Genomic DNA, 9,929 nt, shown 5'->3' with positions numbered 1-9,929 from the left:
GTTCCATGTCTCTTTGAGGTTGTTAATGAAGAATTTGGCATGCGTAGTAAGGTCTGCATCAGCTTCCGAACGGATTGAATCAAGCACCTCAAAACGTTGGTTCTTCAGGTCAAGACAGATCGCATAGTGGTGACCACACTTGTCGTGTGGGTCATGTGGTGCAAGCTCCTGGAACATGGGGAACATGACCTGCATTTAAAAGTGAAGAAATGAGAAGCAAAGTTCACATAAAGAACAGCAGAGGGACAAAAAAATTAGAATCACGTAGAATGTTTGGTTATGGGTGGGGATAGTTGAAAGAAAGTTGTCGTCCATGTATGAACAAAATGTGCCGTGTATTTTACTATCAAGTTGCCACATAGTTTGCACGGGATGCAAAAATCAAGAAGTCAGTGTGCACGGCAGCTGTTGCCACATGAAAACATCTGCCACATAAACACAAGTACAGATGATGGCAAAAAACCACACCATGTGAAAAAACATTGCAGACAGGGAAGGAGTACTCACATATTTCTTCAGTGTGAGCTTGAATTCACCGTGTTGAGCAAAATTCTTCCTCAGGATTTTGTGGTGGAAGTCACCATCCCATATTTTGCAGGTCACACTGTAATGCATGATTATCTTGTCGGCACCACACATCAGTGTGATTGTTGATGTAGTCGATCCCGCATGCAACTACATTCGTCGACATTTTACCGTTTGGCCTCACGGACTCGGCAAGATCACCCAGCTCGACGTACGTCGCTCCGCATTGAATGACTTTGGTTCTGTCCAAACATAAGCTGTATGAAAACGATATGACATGGAATAAGCATGACTACTAAGTAAAAACGTAAGCGGATCGTGTATAGAAAGTACGAAGAAGATGAATGGTAAAAAAGGAGCAAAGCAAAATGACAGATTATGGGGTGTGGTCATTTACGCTTTCAGCTCCTTCATGTGCTTGCTGCTGGCCCTCGCATTTCCAAACCGCTTGACGATATCGTACAGCTGGGTCTGTTCCTTAGTGGCCCTGAATTCGGGCTCGTAGTCTTCCACGGGAGGTGGGTGAACTACCCTCTGCTGCCTCACAGAACCAGGAGTGGCACTCCTAATGGTATCCTCAGATACCGTATCTGCAGGCACGTTGGAACTTGATTGCCCTTGCCCTTGTGAGGACCTCCTCTGCAATGCTGCCTCCTCAATCATGCGGTAAGCTTCGTCAAGTGACAGTGAAATCTCCTCAGGGGTGGCTGCAATGATAAAAAAAGTGGGTTAGGATACCTAGAAAATCAAAAACAGATGGATTGTGAGAAGATAGGGTGCATGATGTGAGATGTAGGTAGAAAAAGTGGGGCAGTTGCCATGTGTTGTCCAACTACAGTGGCCATGTCGTAGCAACTACAATTGCCATGTATTTGCACTATAGTTGCCATCTAGTTGGACTGTAGTTGCCATGTCACAGCAACTACATTTGCCATGTTGTGTCAACTCCATTTGCCATGTGATTGCCGTATGAAAAAATGCAGCACGGAAACAAAAAATGTAGGCGACATGTTGTGGCAAATCCAGTTGCCATGTGTAATGCACTGTATTTTCCATGTGACAGCAACTACAGTTGCCATGTTGAATCAACTTCAGTTGCCACGTGGTTGCCCAAATGTCAAATGCAGCATGGCAGCAAAAAAATGTAGGTGACATGGTGCATCAAATCCAGTTTCCATGTCATCACATGTCAGTTGCCATAACAAGTGAGAACCCCCAAAATATATGATTGGGACAAAAGTCAAACTACAAAGATGTATACAAGAAAAATCATAAGGACATGACAAGTGTACCTTGCACAATCGGCTCTGCGAACTTGACAACCTTTCTGCCCTCGACCATTGGCTGCGCCATCATTGCGGGCATGCCTCCTGGGAAAGCAAAGGCAACTGGCATAGGATCTTGCACCACCAATTGATCTTGACTGATGCCAAGGCTGAAGCTCGGTGGGGTAAAGGCCATTGGGTGCCTCTCATTCCTACTAGCCGGACCATGAATGACTTGCGGGGCATAATCCAAGGGTGAAAGATCGACAAACATATCTGAATCGGCCGCTACAGAATGATCGGCCTTATTTGCAGGGCGGGGCGTGTTGTCAGCGGTATCAGCCGCAGCTTTCATGACAATCTTTTTGTTTGGGCTGTAGGGGACACCGACATTGACTAGGAGCCTGGAAGTGCGCAGATTTATGCTGGGGATTTCCACTGCGGGTAAAGGCGCAGTCTGCTCCGGTTTTTCACCTGCGTCACTCGTGCCCGGCTTGACACCTGCATCACTTGTGCTCCGGTCTTCCGGTTTCTCCATCACATTGCTTTTGGCAGGTGGCGGGAACAGTGTGGACGCAGGAACATAACCAGACTCGTCTCTCTTGCTCCTAGCTACAGCCGGTGCGTTGGGTATGTCTGTTGGTTGCTTGCGGGGGCTACGACGCCTAGGTGGAAGACCAGCACGCGAAACAGTCGCCTTAGCAGTATCTGCACCGACAGGAGCTGGAGCTGTTGTGCCAGGACTCTCACCTGTAGATGGCATATCCTTGTGAACTGCCACCTCAGCCGCTTCTATCGTGGACACAGGAGTGCCACCACGCACGCGCTTGGAATCAGTGTCAGATGAGCGGGAATCTTCCTTGCTTAGGTTCGTCTCGGGAGCGTCCACTTCAACGCTTGCTGATGGGGTGGCATGGCTCACAACAGCATCCTTCATTGCCAGAAGAGTTGGCAATATTTCAGCTGTCCTGGCAGATACCGACTCGTCACTCCCCGATGTACGGATGCCTGTTGTTCTAGCCTGCACATCTGCAGCCGGTGGAGATGGTCGGCCACTTGCATCATAGTTGGTGGGAGCGGTCAACGGTGCAACAACAGTATTGTCGCCTGGTGCCTCATGTACATCTGAGTTGCCCCCTGTTGACAACTTTGAATGCAGGCGTTCGAGTGGGTCCTTACTGATATGCTTGGCCCCGCGCGTAGTAGTCTTCTTCACCCTGCAAAAAAAATAAAGCACATGAAAAAGGTATTAAAAAATGAACAAAAATATGTTTGCCTTGGTAGAAATCTTAAAAAAATGAAAAACAAGTGGAAAAGCTGGTAGTTGCCATGTAAGGGGAACGTGAGTTGCCATGTGTCATAATTAGCAGTTGCCATCTAGCAGCAGTTGCCATGTTAGCCAAATTGAAAAATGATAAAAATGTCTGATCTGCCATGAATGCAATTTCAAACCTAGGTGTGGGATGAGCTCACAAGCCAACGGTAAAGATGGCAGTTGCCATTAGGTACATTAAAGTTACCATTTGGCCTAGATTCCAGTTGCCATGTAAAAAACAATAGGAGTTGCCATACACTTAAAAAGGAAGGAAAAATCATTTGGAGAATAGCAGTTGCCACGTGGGGGGCGATGACAGAAGACAATGTGGCAAGCTAAACGGATGCATTGGAAAATCAAGAAAATATAGCGCTATGTCAATGAAAGCGGATGAAAAAACCTACTTCTTGACTGCCTTCCTCATGTGTGGCAACACGACAGGATCCCCGGTGTTGGTCGTCGTCGTGCGAGGAGATGACCTGGTGGAAGGGGTGTCACCGGCAATGGGGGCGCCTTTGTTCAACCGAGCAGAAACACGGGTTGGCGTTGGCGCCTGTTTCTTCGTAACTGCTCGTCCACCAGCTGTCGGCTCGCTGCACGTATGAGATGGAGGAAAAAAAAGGTGGCAATTGTCAGACAACAAACTCGTTGCCGCGCTTGACAAAAACAAGTGCAAAAAAAGGATGAGTCTGTTCGAAGAAAATAGACAAAGCAAAAAACTAAAATAAAAGTCGATCCTTTTCCTGGCAGCTAAGGGGTCAGTCCTAGACCTCTTGCCAGCAGAACCCTGCCCAACACCCTCTGAAGCCCTCCCCCTCTTTGATGGCAAAACCCCCTCGCCTCTCGCAGCCGTGTGTTGTTTGACTTTCTCCGGTTGGGGGACATCTGTTGCATCCTTGCCCTTGTTACCACCTGCGTGAACTTCAGCATGATCATCATCATCGGTTACCTCTTGCACATTCTCCATGACATCGTCGTCATCCTTGCTGAGACCAACATCTCCACCTAGTTCATCTTGTGTGTCAGCAGGCTCTTGGGAACTGTTGTAGTCATACCGGCCACGGCAACCGGTTGGCCGGTGTGTATGTTCTGGGATAAATGAAGTGAACTGCCTTGCAACCGCGTCGCTATCAGAGCCACTGAGGGACGTCCACCCCTCAACCAACTTCCCGAGCAAGCCGGTCATTCCAGATGCAAACTGCCCTATTAGATGCTCAACAGGTGCCCTCGCCTGTGCACGAAACAAAGAAGCATTCAATGACCACCGTATTGCAATCACTTGCACGACATAAAAAAATACTCCACGGAAAACCATAGATGTAGATCTTTTGATTACCTCGGTAGGGCAAGACGGAGCTGAGTGCACGTCCATCCACTTTCCAAAGTTTTGAGGCCCCCCAAACACGCTGTAGTCTATAGCATGCTTCGCCATCAGCTGGAAAGAACAAAAAAAGAAAAAAAAAGAAAAAAAAAAGCTAGGACGTAAGAGAGAGAATGTAAGTTTAAGCACGAATGAAAAGAGTTGCCATGTGGAATGAGACATGGATACAGTACTCAGACAGCCATGGATAACAAAGGTAGTCATCTCTTATGACCCACAGACGGTTGCCTCATGCCAATTTGTAGGCATGCCGTGTGGGCAAAGAAACCAGAACTAACCTGCAGTTTTCCATATGTGGTGTCAGTAGCCTTGTCTGCGGCAAGCACAGCCTTGACAGCGTTGATAGTCCATGCAGAAACAGCAAACTTGTGTGCAGGCGGCGGGCCTCCTGTCCGAGTGAAATCCACGGTGGACAGGTCAAGATAGTCGACGTACATGAGCTGATGCAAAACAATTTTAAAAAGAAATAAATATCAGTTTCCATCATGGGTACTGTGTGGAGGAAAACAGGATAATATATGTTCCCATGATAATCAAGTTGAGGTGCATGAAAGAATAGAAGAAAAAGAAGAAGATGCCATCTACATGTGCTAATTGCCATCATAGTGTGATAGCAGTTGCCATGTTGTTATGATGGCAGTTGCCATCATAGTATGATGACAGTTGCCATACTAATATGATGGGAGTTGCCATATTGTCATTATGCCAGTTGCCATATTGTCATTATGGTAGTTGCCATCTTGATATGATCAGGTTGCCATCTTGTTATGATCAGGTTGCCATGCATGAATAAAAGTGTGTTAAAAAATAGTGTTCACAGAAAGAACTGGTAAAAAAATACCATTAAATGCAGTCGACAACCCTTTTGGTACATCTTGCTTGAGAATGCATCATGCAGGAAGTCGACAATAAACTTACACCAATTCATGTTCTTCACATTTCCCAGATCCGCCTGCACCACACAAAATTTCAGGACAAAAAAAGGTTGCCGCATCAGAAATCAAATGGAAAAAAACATCGGAAAACGCTGACAGTCACTAGCTTTACACATGACATCGGAGCCAAAAAGATCAAAGGAAAATAAAGTAGTAAAGATGGATCATTCACCAGGATGGGGAAGCATTTGTTGCTTGGGCGAAGAGAGGTGGTCGGTGCGAAAACAGCCGAGATGAGGTACATGAGTAGCTTCATCTTGAAAACATCTCCATGCGTCGTCATGGCCTGCAGCGAATCTGCCACTGCAGACGTGTTCGGCATGGATTCAGACCCAGGAATCAAACAGGGGAACAGCGCTTCCTCGATCTCATTGTTGACCTTGTACGGGACTTTCATATGTCCACGAGGCACACCCAAAGTGCAGAACACGGATTCCTCGTTGAACGGTAGTCTTCCACGTCCCGGAATCACGAATTCCCTGGAGGCGGGGTCATACATCTCACCAAGCCAGTCGCATACAGGGTTGACAAGGTTCGTGCATCGGACATCCATCATAGACTGCATACCCATCTCAGCAGCAGCCCCCTTCTGATTGTCAGTGAATTTGTCAGTCAACACAGTCAGTCGTTCTTGGGAGGCTCTGTTGCGAATATGTTTCTTCTTCTGCAAAAAACAGACAAAAAGTGACCAGTTGTTGCCATGTTTTTGCAAAAAGTGATCAGTTGTTGTCATGTTTTGCAATGTCATGAAATTTTAGTTCGTGTCAGACGACTGCAAGCTCGAGGTGTCAACCAGTAACATAAATCAGGAGGAAGGGGGGATGTGTGAACATTTACCTATCACCCTCTTTTCTCCGTCCAGTTGCCCGATTACGCTGTGGTGGATCCATGAAATCATCATCATCGTTTTGATGATCGCCACGAGCCATTCTGCTGAGGTAGGAACAGACCAAATTGTCATGGTGGAAATGTAAATGCAAGAGGTAAGCAGTTGCCACCTAACAGAAAATGTCAACTAGTGAATGCAGAAAAAATAACATGAACACACACACACCCCTCCTATGATTGTCGGAAACATAAACGTGGCAAGTAAGCACGTTGGTTGCATTATCAAGTAAAAAAAGTGTACATATGGTAAATGCACTTGAAAACAAAAAATGTTGAAGTTGCCATGTTAGCCGAAAATAGTACGATAGAAAGTCACAGAATCCTCCACATCAGAAAAACTAAGATGTGGCAGCTCACACACTGTCCTAAAAATACACCAATCAAATGCCACTTGTTCAGCGGCAGAAATGTGCTAGGGTGAAATTGCTGTGCTGAAATGCAACACATACTACAACAAATCGATGAAACTACATCTAATTCAAGAACCTCGAAAATTGCCACAGTGTGATCAGATATCACAAAGTCGTTGTGGCAAAAAAAATTGCGCCTACAGTACAATGAATTTGCCATATTGTACTGACTGCGGCATGGCAACAGACATGATGTGGTCAGCCAAAAACTTGCCACATGCAAAGCATATGTATGGCATCTGACACAATTGATATGCAAATTTGGTTGCCACATTATGCAGCCAATTTGCCACACTGTCTTATCTGCAGAATGGCAACAGACAGTGTGTTCACATTCTATTCGCCACATGAATATACTATCCAAGTGGCAACAGTCACACTTGATGTGCACATTAGTTGCCGTCCAGTGCAGTTGGCTCCTGAAACTGCATTGACTACCGATTTTGGCAACTATCACAGTGTGGTAACTATCACAAATCATTCAGAAAAATTAGATGCCACAATGAAAAAGTATGTTTGTGGCTACTATCACAGTAATTCAGCAAATTTAGTTGCCACATGAAAGAGCGTGTGTGTGGCAACTATCACAGTCATTCAATAAAAATAGTTGCCCCATGCGAAAGCTTATATGTGGCAACTAACACAATCATTTCAGTAATTTGTTGCCGCAAGGGGAAACACGTTTGTGGCAACTATCACATTTGTTCAGGGAGTTAGTTGCCACACAATCATGATAGTTAATGAAACTATCAAGTTCGCCTCATACTACAGTTTCAAAACCCAACTAACTAGATCTAGGGTTCAATGGCAACTACCCCGACTTCAAATTCACCCTCAAAATTCTCCCACGAACTGACTGCAAACACAAATTCGAACCAATGCGCTTCAAACAAACCGGGAGACACCTACCCAATCCATAGGCAAGACTAGTGCGTGCCTCCGAACAGGCATAACCACACCGATGATGCCGCCGCCGCGACCGCGACGAAACTGCCCAGTGCCACCAAAAACGGCTAGCAGACGACTTCGGCGCCGGCGGAAACATCGACGCATCGCCGAATCGCCTGAATCTCTACGAATCTCGATCGAGGAATCGAACAGGGAGGGAAGGGGGAAAAATGCAGGAAGGGATTGCGAGAGTTGTAGCGAGCATTACCTTCAACCCGCAGGCGCTCCGGCGAAGCCACTCCGTTCCGGCGAGCCCCACCGACGGCCGCGAACACCGTCGATTCTTCCGCCTCCGCCGTCGCCTTCTCCTCCAATGGTTTGAAATGCGAGTGGGTTGTGCCAGTAACTGCGGTGCGGGTGAGTAAATGGAACCGTGAGGGAGAGGGGGCAGAGGTGTGCGACGTGTTTGACGTCAACCGCGATCGGAGCGTGGCGTGCGGGCGCATAGCAGTTCCACCGCATGCCTCCGAGTGGCAACCGCTGACCGCGGGATGGCAACCAACGTGCGGGCGAACTGACTCGCACTCCGCACACGCGCCTCGTCCTACGTGGCGCAGAAAACCGGCCGGTTTGTTCCAAGATTCGTGCACACAGTTGCCAACGGAGATGCTTGCGTGTGGTCGGGATGGTGAACGCCCACACGTGTGGGCGTTAACATTCGGCAATATTAATGCATGTCATAAAATTTTATATCGTTGGATTCATATTTGAACATATTTTTAATTATATTTTTTTATGACATGCATTAAATTTTATTAGTGAAAATAATGTCAAAATTTGGCACGATAGTTTTTCTAAAGCTACCCAATCAGCATTACAGCTCAGCTCCAGGTCCTACCTCGTGACCTGGTATACTTTGCGCTTTCGGCCGATCCTTCCCGTCGCTGCTCGCGATCCGCGGCACTCCCGCTCCAACCAATGAGATCGCAGCATTCCCATCCCCCGGATCGCCCCCTCTGCGGGTATAAATAATCCCCGACCCGGTGCTCCCAAATTCATCCACCACTCGAACTCTCCTCCGAAAATTTCACGCGCGCTCAGCACAAGTAGCAGTTTCAGTTTCAGAGCTCCGCTTCAGTTGGCCACCATGCCTGCCCTCGCCAAGCCCGCCGCCGCCGCACCGAAGGCGAAGCCCTCCGCCGCCAAGCCGAAGAAGGCCGCCGCCGGCCCCTCCCACCCGGCCTACTTCGAGGTGAGCGCCCGAGCCTCTCCTATTAAATCCTCTGCATCTCTCAGATTCGTTCGTTTCGGTTTGCGATTGGGGCTGACTGGATCTTGATTTCGATCTTGGCAGATGATCAAGGAGGCGATCGCGGCGCTCAAGGACAGGACCGGGTCCAGCTCGGTCGCCATCGCCAAGTACATCGAGGAGAAGCACGGCAAGTCCCTCCCGGCCAACTTCAAGAAGATGCTCTCCGTCCAGCTCCGCGCGTCCGCCTCCAAGGGCAAGCTCGTCAAGGTCAAGGCCTCCTACAAGCTCTCCGACGCCGCCAAGAAGGACGCGCCCAAGCCCAAGCCCAAGGCCAAGCCTGCCGCCCCCAAGGCCGCGGCGAAGCCCGCAAAGGATGCCGCCAAGCCCAAGAAGAAGGCGGCCGCGAAGCCCAAGAAGGCCGCCGCCGCCGCTGCTGGCACGAAGCGCAAGGCGCCGGAGAAGAAGACGCTGGTCGCCAAGGCCAAGAAGTCGCCCGCGGCCAAGGCCAAGGCGAAGCCCAAGACCGTCCGCTCCCCGGCCGCCAAGAAGGGCCGCAAAGTCGCCGCCGCTTGATCTGGTCCGATGGCGATGGGTTTTAGTTGTGCTTTGTGTGTTTGTGTTCAGGGTATGTACAAAAAGGACGCCTCGTCCTCCCTGATGCAGGTCTCGATTCTGCTAGGCAGTTTCTATGTATCGCGTGTGGTGTGTAAGTCTATGAAATTGTTAGGTTTCCGGAGATGAAATGAAATTGCAGATTTATTACCCGATTTCTGTATTTTCTGAACCTCTGTTTATGCCTTTCTGATATTCAGTTTCACCTTCTCTGTTCGCTAGCACGCGTCGTCAGTTTGATAATGGGGAATAGCAGTTTTGGGTGTCCTCTGCTTATAATTTGTTAGATATCCCTACTCCTGGGCAGCGTTCCCTTTCCGGATGGAGTAGTTAGGTGGGAGTACCTAGAACTCATCTAGATAAGACGTAATTTGATCACATTCATCTAAAAAACAAAAATGGATACAACCCACGTCAGCACACACGCATCTTATAACATCACATCCAATAGCTATAAA

General features: G+C 48.1%; 1 protein-coding gene across 1 annotated transcript; it reads left to right on the top strand.

The window, feature by feature from the left end:
* The first annotated feature begins 8,648 nt into the window (after positions 1-8,648).
* LOC125533827 (histone H1) lies at positions 8,649-9,621 on the top strand. Its single transcript, XM_048697166.2, has 2 exons — positions 8,649-8,859; positions 8,962-9,621. The coding sequence occupies exons 1-2, from the start codon at positions 8,755-8,757 to the stop codon at positions 9,430-9,432; spliced, it is 576 nt and encodes a 191-aa protein (XP_048553123.1). The 5' UTR covers positions 8,649-8,754; the 3' UTR covers positions 9,433-9,621.
* Positions 9,622-9,929: the final 308 nt, after the last annotated feature.

The sequence above is a fragment of the Triticum urartu genome, chromosome 2A (genome assembly GCF_056163025.1).
Source record: "Triticum urartu cultivar PI428250 chromosome 2A, HENAU_Tu73, whole genome shotgun sequence".
Lineage (NCBI taxonomy): Eukaryota > Viridiplantae > Streptophyta > Magnoliopsida > Poales > Poaceae > Triticum > Triticum urartu.
The sequence above is the reverse complement of the archived record's forward strand: the minus strand, read 5'-3'. Positions and strand labels throughout refer to the sequence as shown.

Excerpts from the sequence above, each read along its gene's own strand:
- LOC125533827 (XM_048697166.2), top strand. The coding sequence starts at position 8,755 with ATGCCTGCCCTCGCCAAGCCCGCCGCCGCCGCACCGAAGGCGAAGCCC. Across the intron at positions 8,860-8,961 it reads CCCACCCGGCCTACTTCGAG|ATGATCAAGGAGGCGATCGC; the intron begins GTGAGCGCCCGA and ends CGATCTTGGCAG.